The 23,268-nt window shown below is 36.2% G+C and overlaps 1 protein-coding gene across 1 annotated transcript; it reads left to right on the top strand.

Moving 5' to 3' along the window:
• Positions 1-5,065: 5,065 nt before the first annotated feature.
• On the top strand, positions 5,066-13,094 carry LOC120630594 (neurogenin-3). Its single transcript, XM_039899859.1, has 4 exons — positions 5,066-5,153; positions 6,515-6,602; positions 7,963-8,110; positions 12,801-13,094. The coding sequence occupies exons 1-4, from the start codon at positions 5,066-5,068 to the stop codon at positions 13,092-13,094; spliced, it is 618 nt and encodes a 205-aa protein (XP_039755793.1).
• Positions 13,095-23,268: the final 10,174 nt, after the last annotated feature.

Genomic DNA, 23,268 nt, shown 5'->3' with positions numbered 1-23,268 from the left:
ATTAGTCTTAAGCTAGAGGTGAAACTTTCTGAAAGAAAAATAAACTACTGCAACTTAGTATCTACATATTTATAATATTATCTATAACGATCGAACGAGAACCCAAAAGTAAAACACTTTTATGCGCGGTTACATGGAATGAGTTTTTTAACCTTTAATTTTTCTTAATTAGAAATATACGTTCTGTATTAATTTCAATTCTCTACCTTTTAAGGTTTATGAGTCAACAAGTGCCAACCCTAAATGGATCCTATTTGAAGCGATCCGTCTTACATCTCAGTTGAAAGCCAGTGTACTTGATTACTTCCACAATTAGGAATACGTACCGAACTCAAACAAATGATCAACGAATTTCATGAAAACCCCGAAGATAATTAAAATTATTATTGCAGGACTTATGATTTAGGACGACATATAAACTACGGGCGTTTCAAAGAAGAAGAAGAAGAAAAAGTCTTTATTGCACATACAAATATAAAACCAGGTTAACAAAAAAAAAAAACGATGATATACATATGCACAAATGCGGCCTAATCGCTTGAAGCGATCTCCTCCAGACAACCTTTGGTTGAAGAAACATATTAGAGAAAACGGGAGAGTGCAATACTTAAATTGTGCTAATCATAAACATTACATATACAATATATATATATATAGAGTATTATTATTAAAGTTCTATTGTTATTGTCGCTTTTTCTGCAAACTTAGAATAAGGCGAAAGAAAAATATTTTGAAAATATTTTTATCTCGTTACTCCAAAGAAGTAAACTCCTAACGCGTGTACGTAATTAAACACACTTTTTGGGGCAAAATAAATAACCTAAACAGTAGCTTATTTACCGCAGTTAGTCAAGGTAGCAGCTAAACAGGCGGTTGCAGAATCCATTAACAATACACTGCATTTTCAAACCAACAATTAATTGTATTTACAAGTTGAAACCACCGCCGAATCTGTTACCAAATTTCAGATACAAGTTTCGACTTGTTGAAAAAAATAATGTAGTTTTGAGTATGAAAGAGTTTAGTGTAAATCGTATATAAATATCAATAACAAGCTTTAGCGGTGAAGGAAAACTTGCAAATAAGAGAGCTCTCATGTCTCAAAGGTGTAAAGTCAACCCGCATCGAGCGAGATGGACTCCGGCCTAACACCCTTCTTATTCCGGGTGCCCGTGGGCCCGTAATGGCTTGACAATGACGATTTTGACACATAAGTACTCTGATTAATAAATAAATAAATATACTACGACAATACACGCATCGCCATCTAGTCCCAAAGTAAGCGTAGCTTGTGTTATGAGTACTAAGATAGCTGTTGAATAATGAATAATATACATAAATACTTAAATATAGATAAACACCGAGACACTGAAAAACATTCATGTTCATCACACAAATATTGTCCAGTTGTAGGAATCGAACCCACGGCCTTGGACTCAGAAAGCAGGGTCGCTGCCCACTGCGCCAATCCGCCGTCGATTAAGGATCGTATGTAGGTGCATGTAGGCGATTTGTGATGATTTAATGCTGTGTTTTTAACACCTGATGATAATCTTGAACTAAGTATAGCTTGAGTGGTAAGTATGTTTAACTACTGATCACTATTTCCTTCGTTCGATTGCCGAGTCGGCCCAGAAATATTAAGGTTTGAGATCTGTTAAGAAATAAAAAGAAAAAGATATCGTTAGGTAAAAGAGCAACCCACATTGGAACTGTTTTGTGTGTCTTAGCTCTATTAAAATTCTCTGAGATAGAAGGCCACTAAACAGCAATAAAATATTTAGTATTTAGATTAATGACGGTAAAGATGATCGACCGTTTCAAAAGTGCATATAATAAGTATGCCTAACATTTATATAAATTACTAGCTGTACCCTGCTACGCTTCGCTGTGGCACATTGTGATTGAATGGTTGACAAAAGTACATAATAACAACTTTGATGCGTATTATATATCATGCAAAATTTCAGCCCGATCGGTGCAGAACTTTTTGAGTTCTTGAAGCGTACACAAACCAACAACGTTTTAATATAATAGAAAATACACAACACCTTATCATATAGATAAGGTGTTGTGTATTTTCTATTAAAGAATTTTCAGTACCAGCACGGAGTAATGAAATTGGCGGTGTTAAGCCCCGTGTCTGGGAGAGCAAGTAAAATCGTTTTCACCACTTACTTGTAGGAAAAGTCGTTAAAGCCCACCAACCTGAATTGAAGCAGCGTTGTGGCCTATGCTCTAAAACTGTCTCCGATGAGAAGCGAGCCCTCTGCCCATCTGTGGGACGAATGATGATATCTAGTTCCTACCTACTAGGCCTAAACACTTAAAATAAAGGTACGCATTTTTTTAAAGAAACAATTAGATCAATCGGTAAGTAAATATTGGATAATAGCTGTTGCCCGCGACTTCATCTGCGTTTGATTTTGTTTTTTGATGTGGCATTAAATTTAGTTGTAGATATAAAAAAAATTAAAGTGTGTAGTATCGCTAAGACTTAAATGAGGGGTTTGCTACTGTCCGCTGAGGAGTTCTGTCCTCTATCTCCAACCACAGTTTGGACAAAATTAAACACATATTATAACCTCTATAGTACAAATATAAGTACTCTATAGTGTAAAATCGTCAAACACTCATCCCCTCTCCCAAAGGAACCGAGCTTAAAATCGGAATAAAAAGTATCCTATATTACTTCTAACACTTCAAAGAATTTACAAAGTTTCATGAGGATCGGTTAAGTAGTTTTTGCGTGAAAGCGTAACAAACGAACTTATATTCACATTAATAATATTAGTAGGGATGTTCGAAATATCTCTATACAATATTAAGATGAATCTGATATGGAAATAGCTTTACATTTTTTACTTAAGTGTAGACCGCAAGGGGTGCTTAGCACGTGTTAAGTTCACAAAGTATTGAGTGTCAAAATCGGAAGCGGGACCTAAAGATCACGCTGTCAATCTTTTTATTTCTCTCCCTTTAAGCTAATTGTTTACTTACTTATTTTTTTAAGTCACGATAAATAAATTAGTTTTCAGTTTCAGTTTCGGTTTTCAGTTGAATTGGTACTGCCGTTTTTAAGTAACCTAATGTTTAGCCTGCTAGACTGCCGACTCGAAGAGCCTGGGTTCGATATCAAGAAAGCTGGGGTCGACCCCCTTGGTCAGGTCCGATTCATCATCATCATCATATCAACCGATTACGGGCCCACTACAAGGTACGGGTCTCCTCCCAAAATGAGAAGGTGTTAAGGCCGTAGTCCACCACGCTCAGTGGCGTGCACTTCATACATGCACAAAAGCACTGCATACCCAAATTATTTTATATAACTAGTATTGTAGGGGAGTTTTTCCATTTTATGCCATGTACCTGCTATATGCATACCCTGGTCAAAAACCCTGTGCACGCCACTGACCACGCTGGCCCAGTGCGGATCTGTGGACCCCACACAGCTTTGAGAACATTATGTAGAACTACCAGGCATGCAGATTTCCTCACGATGTTTTCCTCCACCGTTGAAGCAAGTGATATTTTAATTACTTAAAACGCAAATAACAGGTCCAATAATTATCATTTCAATCTACTTATATTACTTTTTACAGATTGCATGGAGACATAGACAAAGATAACTTTTAAATTCGAGATATTTATAAATAAAATATATAAGCATACTACGTAAAATGCGAGCACATCCGCGGTCACAGCTAGAGTGATAGAAATCGTGAAAGCCTGCGTATAAGCTCGATCTTAGGATCCGCACTCCTCTCGGAGACGAGGCTCGTATCTAGCAGCAGTATCTCAAAAAAAAAATGTGATTTTGAGCAGTCAAAAATGACAATCCCTACCAATATTATAAATGCCTATTTGTCTGTTTGTGCATTTGTTTGTTTGGTTGTTACCTATTTTGGCTTAGCCGTGAAATTTGGCGCACATGAAGTTTTGCATCTTGAGGATGGAAGTAAGATAAAGTTCTGTAAAAGTACTCGTAACTTGCGAGATTTCAAACATACCATTGGTTACCTGTGTATGGCTTGACCGCTTATCTTGGGGAAACTGAATGGAAATAGTTTGCATCGTAACTGGATGATATATCCATAGTATAATACATATCGCATTTACGACAAGGATGACATAACTTAAAAAAGGGATTATTTGTAAATCTAAACATACCTACCTAAATTCAGATGTGTGCAGTAATTTTTTTTTAATAAATTAACTACTAACGTAAAAAGATATTCAATTTATTCCTAAACTCAAAAAATGTTACGTAAGTACCTAATGTTAATGATTTTTTACAACAAAATTACACTTGTTACATAGTTTGACCTTCATGATTAAAATGTTACCATTCATTTATGTTTCCTGTAATATCACTGACCTGTATATACTACACGAAAATATCAGTGTTCAGTGTCTATTATTCTTTGCATTAGGCTTAGATAGTTCACGCCAGGTGTGGCAACATACTAAAATCTATATTTTTTTAAATATAAAATAGCTTTAAAACGTACGTATATTGCAAAAAAATCTAGTTTCAGCTACAATGTGAAAACTCGACGATGTAAGGAAAAGTGCGAGAGAAAATTTGACGCTACAGCGGTATTCTTTTTTTAAATACGAAAAATTTCATAATGAAAGTTAAAATATGCTCGAATGTAAAATTTAGAGATGTTTCATTATTGTCTGTAAAAAACGGTATAATCTCAGATAAAATATATCGCTGTGCGGAACCTTAAAAATTGATACATATACATCAAATATTATTATAAGTTTATTGCACTAGTCTCCTTTATGCATTATTTATGCAGCAGTTTCTCATTTGTTCGTCGATAATCCTGAAACAAACGGGAGGGGCGTGCGTAGGCGCCGCCCTACAGCGCCCGCCTTACGATTCCATCGCACATACTCAAAAGATAAGCGTCGCTACGCAAGGCAAGACCCTACCCTTAATATCTCGATTCTTTCTTGCCTAGAAAAGATCCTAAATTTCATATAAATGTGTTAAACATTATACGCTAAGTGTTTTGTGGTTTTGAGGTTATGTGATAATAATAGTGTAATTTAAATGCCAAGAAAACGTAGATCTCACGTGGAGAGGAGGGACGATGCAGACGACGATGACTTTCTGTTTGACGACTCACAGTCTAGTTCTGGTATGTGGAAATAACCTTTTTTAGAATCTCTTAATTCGACCTTAATTATTTCTGGGCGATACCTATTCAAAATGTCATATTTAAATTCAAATTCAATATTTCTATATTCATATGGGCCTATCACAGGCACTCATGAAGCGTCCATACATACATGTTTACATAATTGTAAAGGGATGGTGATCACTTCGTTCGCCAACTTAAACCTAAAGCTAGGAGGGTTCCAAACGCGCCCTGGTCTAAGAAGAGCTGTCAACAAACTTAGCCGGGTAATTTTTTTTTTGTTATCACCATCTCACAGTAAATTTATTTAGCTTTGAAGCTAGAGCAATTCACACCCAAGCTTTTTTATCGTTTAAGTAATCCTTAAAATTATTATAGGATTTTTCTGTTGTCTGTGTGTCTATTTTACATCATCATCCCTTTTAATGTCACACTCACAGAATTACAAACATACAGAAACCGTGTACGCAAATTATATTGAAGCATCAAAAACCACGCCACTTAAGTAGTGTTTCTCGAACAGACGTTTAGTCACTCCATTCCAGTTAGCAGTTGAAAGTAATTATTTAAATGTTCTAAACGTTTACCATAAAATGTAAAAATGAGAAAAAGTTTGTTAGCAAGCAACATTCCGCGGGTGTGAATTACACGTGCGCGATGCGTTTTCACTGCTTTTGGTGTTTGCTTCATGCAATAATGGGTGTTCTGGAGGGTTCTGTATGTTTTAAATTCTATGGCCACAGTGCAGTCAATGGCTTCCTCAAAAACCGTGAAGGTAGAATACCAGCTTAACCCCTCAACACTGCTCCAATTTTGATCAAACCTTATCATTTTCAACCTTTTCCGGCCCTCTAAAGAATTAACCGTACCACCACGCCACGTAATACTTTGAACCGTAGTCCACCAATCCGCACTGGGCCAGCGTAGTGGACTACGGTCTTAACCCCTTCTCAGTGTGGGAGGAGATCCGTGCCCTTTAGTGGGCCGGTAACGTATGTTACTCTCCGTCCTTTCTACTAACTCTATGCTAAATCATATCGCTTGGCTGCTTAGTTGAGCGTACAGTAATGACAAACAAAGAAAATCAATTTCACATTTACAATATTAGTATGGATTTTAACCCCCGCATGATCCTGATATAATTCGGTTTAACTCACGCTTGTTTAATTTTTGATCTGCGAAATTATTTAAAGACCTTCATTCTTATATTGTTAACCTAAAATTTTTCAAAATCTTTAAGATCTGTAATAAAAAAACCATTAGCAGAGCTTGGTGGATCTTAACTATGTATCTCTATTAAAGAAGAGGTTTGGTGGATGTTAATAAGGATGACGGTGATAATTAAATTCTTATTTAAACAGGTAGGAGTGGACACGAGCCTCAACATAGAAACGCTGCTAATGCCCGTGAACGAGCCCGTATGAGGGTACTGTCAAAAGCTTTTTGCAGGTTAGTAAACCGCGTTTATGTTTGCTTTTTTTTAAATCTCGCAGCAGGGCTAGCACGAGCAAGAGACAAAAATTATATCCCCCGATAATATCCCCTGTCAGTGTCAAGGCATATAATTAACGTGTCCAAGCACGGAACTGCTAAAGCACGGAAACATGGAATAGGAGAAGTTTAACCCCCGTTTGTTTACACATATATTATTAGGATATTATTTCCACTTGTGCGCCAGTGTTCTGAGAGTTGATTAAGCTGTGGGAGAAGATACATTTTTATCCTTTCCCCGGGGATATAATTGTCCCCTACCCATCCCCGCCGTGCAGGAACCTTTTACAAATTGTATCAAATGGACATCTAGGATGCAAACGTTTTATTAGCTATTTGAGAACTCTGTTTCACTTGTTGATACTGTTAGATAAGTTTTGACCCTTAACTCTTTATTATGAGTACCAAATGCCTGTTATTAAAACAATGTAGGGCTTGCACGAACTAAATTATCTATGTATGTGTGCCCCTCTGTGTGTGGCCAGGGGGTAAAACTTCGATTTCACTTGCGGGGGACCCAGTTCGAATCCCAGAACGCACCTGTAACTTAACTAAGTTATGTGCTTTTATAATTTTCATCGAGATTCATTAAGCGATCAAGCCATGCGTAGGTAAAATGCAAATCCGTCAAGTAATTTTGACCAGCATATTTTTCGGGATAAATATGAATGTGTGTATGAGTCCTAAAATTGATTTGAGCTGAAAGATTGGTTCCACGCAGTGGCGTGCACTGGGTTTCTTACCAGGGTATGCATACAACAGGAAAATTGCATAAAGGAAAAAATCCTCCTCTTATACGGGCTATATTTCAATTTTAGGGTATGCAGTGCTTTTGTGCATGTATGAAGAGCACGCCACTGGTTCCACGGTTTAATAAACGTCACGTAAGGAAAAGGCGTTGTGCTTCATTCACTGCACCGTCCGATGTAGTCCGGATATTGACGATAATATTGCGTTGGCTGTTAGTTCAATATTGTAACTACTTATATATATTTTTTTCCAGTAACAGAATGCCGTTACCTACTAACGGGTGTCATGTTATTACGACCCATAATGTTTTGCTATTTCCTCTTCTTGATTCCTCTATATCCCATTATTTAGTGTGTTGAGTACCTTCAAATCAAGAGTGAATAGGCATCTTCTAGGCAAGCGCGCTGCATCATCGCTTACCATCAGGTGTGATTGCAGTCAAGCGCTGGTCTATAAACATAAAAAAAAAAACCATTTATCAAACTCGTTAATGTTAAAAGGTCTTGGCAATAGACAAATAAAATAAAGTGCAACTATTTTTACCACACTAAAATAATACGAATTTTAGGTTGAAAACCACTCTGCCATGGGTGCCGGCGGATACGAAATTGTCAAAACTTGACACTCTGCGGCTGGCTGCGTCTTACATCGCCCATCTAAGAGCACTGCTACATGAACCGCGTTCCGCTCATACACCTCCGCATCCATTAAACCTTGTAAGTTAAGTTCGTTCAACAGGTAATAACAGGTTAAAGTATATTGCAGCAGTGATGTGAGCCTAAATCCTTCTTAGTCTGAGAAGAGACCCGTTTCGCAGTATATATTAATATAAAAAAAAAATACTAAAATGCATGTAAAAATATTTCTGAGGCACGGAATATTTTTACATATATTTTAATATTTTTTAGAGCACGTGAAGCTTTCGGTCCTGTCTTTTTCCGGTCGTCCCATCGAAATATGAGAGTAGGTATAGATAGATATTGTGCACATACTTATGCACCTGCGGTTTCTGCCGCGTTTTTTTGGTTACGCTATAATTATAAAGAAATCGCAGTAAGGAGCCTTAGTAGACTTGGCACGACTTCGTCTAGATTTTATTACTTTTCAATGATAAACAGCTCCATCGGACTTTGCTAGTTTTTTACAGAATGTTTTTGGTGGGATATATCTTAAATACTTAGATATAATAGGGATATTTGATCTATCGAATAGAAATCGACTTGAGAATCCCGAAGAAGATAATAGAAGGAAAGATAATAAATAGTTCAGCTTCGAAACCGTGAAATCACATAATTGTTCACAATTTATTTCCTGCCACACGTGTCACCGCGTTAATTTATCCTTGACACAAGCTGTTTGGGAGAAAGAGTCACGTGCTTATTATTTCTTTTCATCACATTTTTATGATCTGGACAACGATATACATGTCCTGTTAGGGGTACGACAGTTATACACCCGTAATCAACTTCAATACTACATCGTACCGAAACGCTAAATCCCTTAGCGGCACGTCTTTGTCGGCAGAGTGGTAACCAGCCAAGACCAAAGGCTCTCACCAGACAGACCAGAGAAAATTCAGCAATTATAAATTTCTAAAATGCCTTTACATGGGACCGATTTCCTTCCATTTATAAGACCACAGCGCCACAACTGAGTAGCGGAGGTTGTCAATATTATTTCATTTCTATAGGGCGATTATATTATATTGTCCATGAATCGTTTAGTTATAAAATACCTGATGCAAATGTTTGAGAAAACTTATTAATTCCACAATAAAAGTGACTTTCTTAATTTAAAACATTAAATTTAAACAAAACAGATGTTGCTACTTAAGTTATCAATTGCAATCTCCACTTATCGAAATCATAATACATTTATGAACCCCAAATAACGTTCAAATTAGCTTCTTCACAAATTTAACCACTTCCTAAAATACATTTAGGAACTTGTGACTTTCATAAAGATCATCAAGTTCAGGACCGACGATTTCTGTGAAATATTCGGTTTTATTTATCTATTACCTATTTATCTTATATCTTTAAACGAGCAATTCTTATATATATATAATTGGAATCTCGGAATCGGCTCCAACGATTTTCATGAAATTTAGTATACAGGGGGTTCCGGGGGCGATAAATCGATCTAGCTAGGATAATTTTTTAGAAAATGACATTTTATTCGTGTTTTCCGGTAATAACCGATTTGGTGCAGAAGAAGTTGCACGGGTCAGCTAGTTTATTTTTAAAGTCTCTAAGCTTTGTAACCGCCATAAAAAATTCAATACCATGTATGGCAACCGCAATGCCATACCATGTATAGCTTCACAATATATTTATAACAATATAGTATTTGTAAGACAACATATTAGTCTTTATACACAAAAAGTGGACATAAACAGTCGACTTACAAGAAATGGTCATAAATTAGTGTCATCTGCATATCGTCTGCGTAAGGTACAGGGATCATTTGTGGGATTGAGTATACGCTTTTATAATATGATTCCTAAGGTGATTTTGGACCTGCCAATGCACAAGTTTAAAGAATTTGTTAAAACACATTTATTAGAGCGAGGTTACTATACAATTGATGAATTTTTTAATGACAAGGTTGCTTGGAAGCATCCGGCTCCGCTTTCAGCTCTCACAAGATAGAAAAATGAATGTTAAAATACAAAATGTAAATTGTTGATGTTGGAAAAGAGCAACTGCTGAGTTTCTTGCCGGCTTCTTCTCGGTAGAATCTGCCTTCCGAACCGGTGGTAGAATCACTACAAACAGACAGACTTGACGTTTCAAAAGTGCTTATATTAGGCCTACTTGAAATAAATGAATTTTGAATTTGAATGAATCTACCGCATATTTGCCAAACTCCCAACGCCATAGATTATACACTTTAGTTTGACACCGCGACATAGCTGTCTGTCATCGGCGGATTAGGACGCACGTTCCGCGAAGGTCCTCCAGTGACAAATGTGCTGAAGGCGTAAAGCTGCGAATGGGGGATGATTTTAAAAATATTTAATAATAACGTATGGGCTTAACCTCTAGATTTTGCTTGCGGCTAATTTCATATGATTATTTTTTGTAGATATATTATTGTTTATTTATTTTCCTAATTAGGCATACACCCATTTAAGATGTTCTCTTATGTAGGAATAAGTATAACACTACATTTTAGTTATGTTTCGCAGTTAATAACCTTCCTCGATAAATATTGATTGAAATCAACTAACTTCAAAAATACTATAGTATAACCAATGGCGTGCATTGGGTCTTTGACCAGGGTATGCATAAATAAAGAAGATGGAATAAAATGGAAAAGTCCTTCGCCAGTCCAGGCAGTGCTTAAGTGCATCTATGAAGTGCACGCCTCTGACTGTAACTAGCGCCCACTGCGACTTCATCCGCTATCCTACACAATATACCCATTGCGTCGCGCTACGCCTCGCCCCTCAAGAATTGGGCTATCAAATGTAAAAAAGATGTTCAAACCTAACCGTCATCATAATTATATAACAAGAAAGAGAACGAACTTTCATAAAAACCTACGTCCCCTATTTAACCCTCCTTACGGGGGAAAATATAAAATTTTATAATTCGACTAATCATCGTCATCGTTAGTGAGCCTAAACGATTATTATCACACGTTTTAATTTAATTAATAAATAATAATTGGGACCGATGCGACGCGACGGCGCAATTGAAATTGGTGGTCAAATGCCACTAGTTTCTTACTCTGGGCTCTTACTGAGAATCTTATAATCCAATACCCAATAATTCTTGGCCCGACATGGAAATCTAATTCTACCTTGCCTTTCAATAGTTAATTCAACATGCATTGCTAACCACTGAACCCTCGAGGTAGTTTATTGGAAGCACATGAATGCAAATTAAAAAAATTAAAAATGACCAAATTATCAAAATTAAAAAAGGATCCGCATCGTCTTGGGGGTTCCGGTGGCATATCCTCAAAAAACAAACCTTACTTTTTACACCCTCAAAGCAAGAGGTTAAGCCTTTTGAAACAAAAATAAACACACTGGATATTTTTTGGAACCGGGACGCAAAGATAGTAACAAAAAGTGTAAGTATAACAATAAACATGCGTTTAACGTTGCGCGCGCGCTGACCAAAAGTTTGCAGCTGTTAGGGGTATAAATAAAGTTTATCTCCGGACGTTTAAGAGATGATCCAGTTTTATTGTTTCCCTGGACGCGCCTTTGTTTCGGCAGCGATTGTTAAGTATGTGGTGGGCACTGGCAGGTTCACACTAGTTGCCCCATTTTTTCTTACCTGTCTTAAATGTAAACAATATTTCTAATATATAATTTTTATTGTACACAAAATTTTAAATGGTAAAAATTGGGGAAAAAATGTTAAAACTATATGAACGCCCGGTAGGCAGCTTTTTTTGTTTATGTATCTTTTTTACCTACATACAAAATGCGCTTTATCAGAATGAAACGGACGATTGAAGAAATTATAAATTGCACGTTGCAGATTTGCCTGGTTTTGCGGATAGCAAATTAAGCTCGTGGATACCTAATTTTAAGTTCAATATAAGTAGGTACTACCGCCATGCAAAATTCTTCCGCGAAATAGCATTGCTGTGTTCCGCAGGGTGATTACGTATCTCGCGACAGGCTTGCGATTGGCATAAATCTTGCAATTACTGCTGTCAAACGTCACTTTTCCATACAATAAATAAACAAAAGTGACGTTTGACAGCAGTGATTGCAAGATTTACGCCTGTCGCAAGCCTGTCGCGAGATACGTAATACCCTAGCCGGTCTAAAGAGCGTGGTTGCCAGTGTAATTACAGGCCAGAAGGCCTGAGGTTGATAGACACAGGGTGGCACTTTGTACGAAGCGTTCCTTGCATATAGCTGGGATAACCGATCCTAAGGTGCTAAAATGGCGGTAACCGACGAAACGTTGGTAGACCCCCTAACGAGAGAACAGATGACATCCGATGGCACAAGACCGTGGTATTTAGAACTCTCTACAACAGTCCAGCAGTGGATATCTATTGGCTGCCCGCAGACATTCAATATAATTGGCAATATACTGAAAGTATTTTTTACCTTTACATAAACTTTTAAGACGTGCGGGGAACATTTGGTTTATATGATGATGGTTACCTTTTTTTTTTTAATTCCACTACAAGTTAGCCCTTGACTGTAATCTCCCTGGTGGTAAGTGATGATGCAGTCTAAGATGGTAGCGGGCTAATCTGTTAGGGAGTATGGTAGTCATACTAATCCCTAATCGGTTTCTACGCGACATCGCACCGCAACACTAAATCGCTCAGCGGCACGTCTTTGACGGTAGGGTCATGCATCAGTATATAATAAAACTATGGGATTTGAACTCTGCAACCTTTACATATATTTTCCCCATTTTCCAGGCTTGGCCGTTCGCTTTCCAACACGGTGGTTCTCTGAGTTGTACAATTTCGCAGCGATGGAGTCTCAACCAGCAAAATTCCGATTCATCGAGACACCAAGCACCGCAACGGGAGATCCAAAATAATTGCAACGAATCATACGCACAGGACTATTCCGAAAACGATTACGACGATAGAAACTACGAAGAGACGAACGAACAGTGCAATCCTGGGCAATATACCAACTATGGTTACAAAGAAAATTATTATGAAATGAGAAATATGTATTCATCCGACGGGTTGATGAATGTTTGATATTTATTTTTATCGGAACGTTTTTAGGACTTTTAACGCGTAGGTGAAGATGAGGCGAAACTATATTAAAACGCGGGCAGCCCACGTCTGCTATGGTGTGCAATTTTGCGTTCTATTTACGGCAATCACAGGACAGAAAACTCGTGGCGCGTGTTGCGATTACCTGGAAAATTTAACCCCCATGTCGCTCATCGCTCGTCGGCGAAGCGTCTAATGACTGAATTTCTTTCAGTTATTAAATATAAAAGTATATCAAGAATGTCTCACGTCCCCGCGTCCCGTGGCCAGCACGTTAGTTTGGCCTCAGCTTTAAGACCGGCAGAACCAGACGAACCAGCACGGTACGTCAAAATATTTATTGGAACGCGGAGAGATACGCAAAGCATTCCGGCGTAAGTTTGGCATGCTTTATGTAACTAAAAAAGTCGTTGTGACTTTAACTCAGATACCTGCCAAAATCAACTGCTCCGAAGTATTCTATTGGTCCATTATGTTACTTGTAGTTTACGTCATCGTTATAGTAAGACTTTTTGATGCTGTCGCACAGTTTGCGTATTTTAGCAAGCTAGATAGAAGGCTTTGCTCTCGTCACATTGTAGCTCTCAATCTTTGATAATAGACGCCATGCGGGCAGGCACGGTGTAAGTCGTGGCATGCCTATTACACAACGAGCACCTGGGGGTAGGGTATGGGTTTACTGTAACTGCCATACTCCTAACAGGTTAGGGCTCGTTCACATAGAACATCCGATTGTATAGGATCCATTTTAAATGATCCGTCGCTTCTGGTGGTAATATTCGCGCAACAGGACCTATTGTAACAGATCCGACGGTACTGGACTTTCGTTCTTCAGAGTATAGTCTACTTTCTACGAGGATGGACGTTGTAAATGGCGGCTGTGTGCAGCACACCGACCCCGCGCACCCCCGTGCCACTGCCAAGCCTCGCGCGGTTTCGATCCAATAAAACGGATCAGTATTTACTCATACAACTACGTACACTAGTAACATGTAAGTTTAAACGGATCTGTAAAACGGACGTTCTATGTGAACGCGCCCTTAGTCCGTTGCCATCTTAGACAGCATCATTACTTACCAATAGGTGAGATTGCAGTCAAGGACTAACTTTTAGTGTAATGATAAAAACGTGCTACACTGTCGCGGAGCGTCGTCGACTACTGTGTTCCAATCAGGTACTGTTTCTTGTGTTTGCAAATACTCTAACGACTTCACAACTTCTGGCTAAAGCGAGGGCCACAACGTCTACTTGCGTCCTTACCGGCGTTCAAGTTTGCGAGCGATCAATCACGAAAGAGCTACTTGCTTGAATGCGCTTCTTGTGATGGGTCGTACGCTGGACTAAATCTTGAACATCGCTTAGGACCTAGGTCTTATCTTGCGGTTTGGCCTTTCCTTAAGCAGTGTACGCCGTAGTCATCGTTAACGTGGGTATAACCTATCTGTACGATGACTTATGTATTAAATATTTATGGTTAATTATTTTAAAGTGTGTATGACATCAGAAATTCAAATAAAAATAAATTAACTTTATGTTTTTATTTTTGTGTGTGTAAAATTTTATTAATCGAATTGCATTAATCCATGAATGACTTTTGAATGACTTCACCTTACTTTTAAATTTGACCTGGACAGATGATGGTATAAATTGGTATACGTGGGAACATGTGGGCATCGCCTATTTCTTTAATCCGGGGTTTTATCCGGGATGTTATTTTTTACTGTCTACCTAATAATGAATAAGATTTTTTTAAGGCTTTATTTTAAAAGATGATTCGCTGGGCGTATATGCCTCTCTGTAATTCCATTACGTACAACTATATAAAGTACTATTACTAGATACAGCAGTACCTAGGACCGTCATCGAGGGAGGAATTATTATTGTCTCTTCTCGATACCAATCGACATCATAATGAATAAGATGTTACAAAGCACATTAATTTGTATATACATACCCAGTGGTATAAAAAGGATAGGCATCGTAAGTTATAAAAAGCCTACCCTCAAGTATTTATAACTCATACTGGAGTTTTGCTTTATTTTATTTTATCTGCATACCCTGTGCATACCCTCTATGCACGTCACTGTACATACCTACCTACTACCTACATAAAATACATACAAATGTACTAAGCTAGTGTAAAAAAAAGATATCCGATACCAATTTACAAAGACGACAAACTCTACGTCAACCTTTTGATCTTGCATGAAAGCAGCGTTTAAGTGGTAACCCAACACCCCAACACTCCCCTGTCAAGGGAACCTGACAAAACAAACAGATCCGCAAAAATACATTCACAAATTTTACACATTTACAACATTCTAATTCGAATATATTACTTTCTGTGTTTAAAGCGGTGATAGCCTAGTAGGTAAGACTTCAGCTTCCCTTTTGGGGAGAGCGAGTTCGAACCCTGTTTCTACCTATAGCTTTTCGGAGTTATGTGCGTTTTAAGCAAATAAAATATCACTTACTTTAAGCGTGAAGAAAAACATCGTGATGTAATGATGCCTGAGAGCACTCTAGAGTGTTTTTGAAGAGTTCACTGCTTCCTGGTTGGACTTCCCGCAGTGGTTTTCAGTGGGAGGTCCCGGGTTCGATCCCCGGCAGGCAATTAGGGAATTTATAATTTCTGAATTTTCAGTGGTCTGGTCTGGTGGGAGGCTTCGGCTTCGCCTAGTTAACACCTTACCAATTGATTTGATTTTAACCTGATTTTTATTTCACTTAGTTAAATTCAATTGTATTTATTATTTTTAAGATTCAAGTGTTCGATCAAATCCGGAAGCCAGTATATTCTTACCCCATTCGTTGCAAATTCATGGTCATGGTCATTCCACACTTTGAAAAGGGTTTATTAGCTATATTTAATAAGGCCTTCTCTCTCATAGACAGTGAGACGGTTTCACAGCAAATACCCACCACGCTGCTCCAATTTGGGTTGGCGGGCTCAACAACTATAATGTCAAATTAGTGATTATAACTGCAACTGGCTTATATGGCCAATACTCAGTGTAAAAAAAAAGTATTGAAATATGTAAGTATTGATACTTACTACTTACAGGATACAAAAAATAAAAGATAAGTTTTAGCCGGTGAAAAGTTTTATTAATTCTATAAATAATCAATTACAATTATTATGTATTATGCCAGGGCACACTAAAAAGATATTTACAACAAAATAATAATAGAAATTTAACTTAAGCGAGGCAACATTTTGGTAATTTGTTTAAATAATTATACTACAGAACTACTTAACTAAAGCAGAGGTTATAACTAATCTCTATAGGCCTTGATAATAAACGCGCAGTAGAGAAAGATTTGCTAAATCACCTTTCGTGATCAACGGGCTAGTTTTTATTTCCAATTGAAAAATTGCTATTACATATAATATAGCTACGTGGTTGATATAAAAAACGTGTTTTATTCTTCTGTTGAAGTGATATTTCTGTCAATATTATAATGTACACAAATCTCATAATCAAACTAAATTGACAGGTGTAATCTCAAGTCAATCTAAAGTCGGATTTTTGATTCACTGGACTAAACTGACAGTTGCTAATGCCCCTTTGTAAAATAATGTCCTCACTATTAATTCTTATAGCTGTTACAGTTTAATAGTGATTCCACTCAGCTGCTAGCTACTGGGAACATACCTAATATTACCAAATGTAAATAATTATATAGATTACTAGCGGACCCCAGCGCCATCTGTCGGGCTAATTTGTGAATCTAAACCATCCAGGATGCCATCCAAACGTATACCAAAAAATTCATTCATATCGGTCAAGCCATCTAGGAGCTCGGTGACATACACACGCACACAAGAAATATATATATAGATTATAAACTAAGATTTGCGTGGTTAATCAACATTTCTTAAATATAGTTCAACGAGTACATACCACGAAAATATTTTGGGATTTGTCGATATATCGACCCAGTTGCATGGATCGTGGTCACGACGGGACTGAGTAGGTACGAGATGTCAAGTTGGATGTCACGGGCAGAATCTAACTACCCGCTTACGTGTTTGTAGATGTCAGTGCTGTGTAGTATGTAGAACAGTTCGCGAAATACCGACAGAAAAGAACACGAAAGCGGGTAGTCAGATTCTGCCCGTGACATCCAACTTGACATCTCGTACCTACACAGTCCCGTCGTGACCACGATCCATGCAACTGGGTCGATATATCGACAAATCCCAAAATATTTTCGTGGTATGTACTCGTTGAACTATATTTAAGAAATGTTGATTAACCACGCAAATCTTAGTTTATCGATAACTCATTGCTTTATAGGTAGATTTAAAAAAAAAAAAATGTGTTCGGCCACGCGTCATATGAATCAGTTGCTCATAGTAATTCGTATGACTCATTTTGTCGCAACACTATTATCTTTCCAATTAAAATATGATAAAAAAAGAAGAGAGTAAAAGACAATTTACTCCAGTAAACTAAGAATCCGACTTAAAGTGCTTACCTATTCTACAAATAACACAAGCGTGGCTTTCTGTTGTACCTACACAGTGGCGTACATAAGGGTTTTAACGAGGGTAGGCATAAATATATATTTTATATTTATCTTAATAGTTATTTCATGTTTATTTTATTATTTTCTAGGATTATATTAAATTTAATTTGTGTTTCTTTTAATGAAATTTTTTTTTTTTCAATGGTAATTTCATTGCATATGGGCTACGCCTGAAATTTAATCTTAATATTATTATAAAGTAGGAAAATCGCATAAAATTGAAAAATTCGCCTTCCATACAAGTTGTATGAAATTTTTAGTGTAGGAAGTGCATTTTTGCATATATGAAGTCCACGCCACTGGTTGTACACAAGGTACACAAATCACTAAAGTATACTAAATAGACAGCTCTAAAATTAAGATTATCCTGTTCTCAATTCTCTCTATAGAAAAGGATAACCTTTCAGTTAAACCTGTCATTGGTGTCTATCTACTATCTATGGACTAATGTCCATTTTCAATATTTAGTTCAAATTTAGTTTAGTTAAGAGATTAAGAGATGCTTTTTTACATGAATAACTTTAGGTCCGACCATAAAATTATGAATTAGTCTACTTTTTATAATATAGTGGTATATTTCATTGCTACAATATGGGTTATTATAGTGGCAGTAATATAATTTAATTATTTTATATTGTTAATTCATTAATGTTAAGATATTTTAAGTATGCATTATCATCATCATTTTTAGAATAACTAATGTCCTATTAGTGGACACAGGCCTTTTCCCTAATGGGAGGGATAGAAAGCCAGATACCTAAATAGAACCCGCCACGCTGGTCCAATTTAGTTTGGTGGGCTATTATAAATATGAATAATGATTCAGTATCGTCAAAGTTGTTCCCGGCATTCAACCAGGTTATAATTAATATGCCAAACCGATTTGAGAGTCTGCAATATGTACGATATGAGTATAGAAGCAAACAATATTAAGTTCCCCTACAACCTTTACGGAATACGTTGTTCAAATTTTGACAACACATTTATCTTGTTAGTCAGTCAGTCAGTCAGTGTTGAAGTTTTATTAAGTAGTTACTAAGAAAGAAAAAAATATTGAGTACCCTTTTACGGTTAACAGGAATACGCTGTCTAAACTTGGTCAACAGGTTTAGCCTCGCAGTCACTCAGTCAGTGAGTAACTCGTCAGTCAGTCGTCAGCCGGATTCAAAATTTTTAATGAATGTATGAATGAATAAGTACACTTTTATTTTACACCACATAAAAATTCAGAAAAAAATTATAAAAAAACTAGTTTACACGATGTACACAATAAGCGGCCTCATCGCTACATAGCGATCTCTTCCAGTCAACCAAGTGAAATTTTATGTGCATTTTACATTCTTCTAGAGAAGAGTTGTGGTTTGTGTTTGTATAGACTTGCTAAATCACCTTAAATTCACAGATGTAGCAAGTCTCAATTCGAGAAGCCTAAACGCACCGCATATTCTGATGACAATTGAAGAAAAGACTACGTAAATTTCTCTAAGAGTAAATTATTTTATAGTTACTCATTACCTACATACACGACTATGAATTATATTCATTCCAAATAAATTGTATGTGTCATATTAAATAGCTGATAGGTATACGTATATATATAAATATATATATCGAGCCATTTGGCACAGCTAAAATGTTTTTGTATGGTTAATATTTTCGCGGATAAATGTGCTATTAAATTTATTTAGATTTTCGCACGCATCTCATCGCAGCTATAATAAACCCTGATCGGCTTCTACACAACGTACTGAAACGCTAAATTGCTTCTCAGCGCGTTTTTGTCAGGAGAGTCGTAACTAGCCACAGCCGAAGCCTCCCACCGTACCAGACCATGGAAAATTTAGAAATTACAAATTAACTAATTACCCGCAACGGCGGGAACCCGAAACACAAACATATAAGGCGCTCACCACTGATTCAGAGGGATCGGTAAAAGTCTAACATTTTTACCCCATACCCTCATGAAGCAATCGTAATCAATACATTGGCATTAAAATCTTATTTCTTTAGGTAATGTTTGCTGGTAAATTAAGTTTTCATTACATACTAATCGATTTAATTCCTTTAATAAATTAAATTGATGTAGCTATTTGATATTGGTATGTATATAGCAAAATTATTTACTTAAGAGTCAAAGACACACAGAAATAATAATAAATACTCCAAAATAAATATGTATGTATACTGAATAATTTAGATAAAAAAATCTTATATGAACCCTTGAAACTAAATGTTAGAAGAATACTTATTTGCTTTCTGGTATTGCAAGGGGTCTCACAGCGACTATCGATGCGCGCAAAAAACTAATAAATATTTTTTTCTGTTCCATCTAATAACAAATTTAGATTGTATGTATGTCAAAGGATTAAAATATTAGTGATATGAAGAACACACTATGATCATCCTCTAAATAATGTACCACAGCTGGACGCAGTTCACGTCTCTCATAAAAAAAAACCTAACTATCTCTATATTTTATAGATATAACTGCACAAAATTTTCATTACAGAGTACGCGGTGACAACCAAATATCGCCAGAAACTTTTAAGGTCAAAAGACTTAAATCGAGTATATTCCATTTATACGAGAACTCCTTTTTTCTAAGCGACCTTTTTATATGTGTAGATAACAGCGTTTCTGTTGTGCATCTTTGATATTTGCTGATTTCTATGATATTGTGACAAAAAAGCAGCATCAGTGATGATCAGAATCTAGAAAGCTCCAACGGCATTCTGACTACGCTATCAGAAAAACAAGGAAATCCATTTATGCAGCACTGGGTGGGAATGCATTTGTTTTCTGAGTGCTCTGTAAATGGAAGCTACTCTAAATAGCGTAGTTACTAAAATAGCTTATAGGTCTTTTTTAGGTTGTTTGTAAATAAAGATTGTTATTATTATAGATATAGTAATATGTATGTCAAATAATCTTTTAATTTATATGTAAAAGCAATCTATAGTTTAGAAAAGGTCCCGCGAGATTACTAATAACAGATTATTTATTAAACTACGAAAATTATTTTAATAAATACATGACACTACATTCACCTACATAAATGACTTCACAAGATGCTCTCAGGCATAATTTATTACTACGATAAATAAAAGATACGGCATCGCAAATAATTTTGAATTATACTACGATATAGTTTAACATTAATTTTATTGCTATAAAGTTATTATAAATACCGGAAACGCGAATTCATTAAAACGCATTATGCTAATGCATGACGAATGTTTTATTTAACTTTGTATTTTTAAATCCTTTCCATTTAAAATATTTTTCTTTAGTCGATTTATTTTTGAATCTTTTCACTCGTTATGTCATATTAAAACATTATTTAGTTTTATTGCTCCCTGTAGGTGTACCGAAATGATGGCCTGATTTGGAATTAATTTCCGTGATTTTTCATCTATTATTCAATAAAATCTATAAAAGCATGCTTCTTTTTATAACAGAAAGTGCATTTCCACCTTAGAGGTGAAAACACAATCGCATTGGCTAATTATTTATATAAAATAATCTATTAATATTAATTTATGATTTAGAAGTTGAAATTAGCGGGACTAATTTTAGCGTGTTTTTTATTAACTCTCCGCACACCGACGCTGATTTTGTCAACGGCGAGGACTTACGTTGTACTTAAAAATCCATCCGCTCCGTACAGATATGATAAATTCGTCCATACAGAGACGTAACTAAAAAATTATTTACGGATTTTTCCTTTACTAGCGCTTCAAGATATTGTGTCATACCGGTTGTTTTTCTACTTTCTAGATCTGAATGTACCCTAAAGGTTTTGATTTTCTTGTAGACACAGACCAGTTTTTTCGGCTGCTTCCCACCTTGGTAACAACCTAAGAACATTGGTACCTCGAAATCTAGCAACTGAGATTATGTTATATATTAGCCGCAAGTTGCCGATAAGCCAAGATTCTTTCAAAATTAAGCTGTGTCGGCGGGGCGGTTCCTTTGATGTGAAGACTTCTTAAAACATATCCGTTCTATATAAGATTCATCTAATTACTACTGATATAGTGTACAAAATAACTACGTTCTATTTCGCTATTTACCTTCTGTTGTATATTTCAAGATAATTCATTGTCTAAGTATTATTCATAATCATCATTTCATTTTAATACTAATTCCGCGTAAAACTCAATTAATGAGGATATAATAATTCCTATACTAAAGCGGTTATCATAGGTATTCTATCTTACAAAGACCGCTTAGCCTTGGCTGTCATAAGGGCTTGATAACTATTGAAAATTCGCTGCTCAATCCGGGGCTTATTTGGAGAACCATATCCATCAACCGTTTTTGAGCAGATTCCTCGTGTGACCGTAGATTGGGTTCATTGACCGCTCGTTTTGAAACCGATGTCACCTGATATATACATGTATATTGGTTTTTATCAAACCTGTTTCAATCCCTATATTCAAACTTAAATGCAAGGAACCGGTTAACTAACCTAACCTGAATATATCTACATGTTCGGTTATTCTAAGTCCTGCACAAATGTGTGTATAAGTCTAAGTAGAATACATTGACGTTAAAGCAAAAGATCTCGCGAGCTTCCTTTTAATAAAACAACTAGCATAAAAAAGCACATCAGCCAAACGGTCTTTGTGATGAAGAAAAACTATACCATATAATGACGTCTTACACACTAGGGTCAATATAATTATGTTTACAGTTCCATGATCAGTTTTTTACCTCAAAGTGCGTACAAAATCTACCATTTTTTTAATAATTTACTTGATTAACAGTAGATTACAGGACATATAAGCATATCATCTATTTGTATGTCTACAATTATATTGCTTAATATACTAAAGCGTTATAATATAAGATATTTATTGTATGTACGAGTAAGTTATGTTTTAACGTACGAATAATTTAACTATACGAAATCCCTGTACAATGTCTTTTCCATATAATCGAGAGAGCAATAAATAAATTTAAATATATTTCAAGATAGTGTATGCAGCTATTTTGTAGCCCAAATTAAGTTAAAAGCTATTCTAATTCACATTAAAGTGCAATACATTTGATATAGGGTGAGTTTTAGAGATGGGCAACGGAAGCTAACAGTAACCGTATCCAAAGGAAAACGTCGACCTAAACGGTGCAGTTTGGATAAATATTTTTTTTTGCATTTTCCCAGGTCTGGTGTGGGGGGAATTGGCCGTGGCTAGTTTAAATCCTACCGACAAAAACACTGCCAAACAATTAAGCGTTTCGGTACGAAGCAACGGTGTAGAAACTGTAGGTATATAGGTTTATTATAACTGCACATTTGTGTGTTTATATACATCTAACGGCTTGTAGTAAAAAATAAAGTACATTATATCTTTGGATAAGCAAATTAATAAGAGAAATTCATCTATAGTTCCAGAAATGCTCTTATTGCTGAAATTGATATAAATTAAAGAATTACTACGAGTTGTAGAAACTGGAAAAAAGTGCTGATGTTTTTTCATTACATGTGCTCATTACGTCGCCAGAATAGTAATGGTAACCTTGCCCATCTCAAAAATTCACCCTGTATATAGATGTAAATACTTGTGAATACACAAGATCAATACTACAAAGGTTTTTTTTTTTTTACTAACTAGTTACT

The sequence above is a fragment of the Pararge aegeria genome, chromosome 16 (genome assembly GCF_905163445.1).
Source record: "Pararge aegeria chromosome 16, ilParAegt1.1, whole genome shotgun sequence".
Lineage (NCBI taxonomy): Eukaryota > Metazoa > Arthropoda > Insecta > Lepidoptera > Nymphalidae > Pararge > Pararge aegeria.
This window is presented reverse-complemented; position numbering and strand designations above follow the sequence as displayed.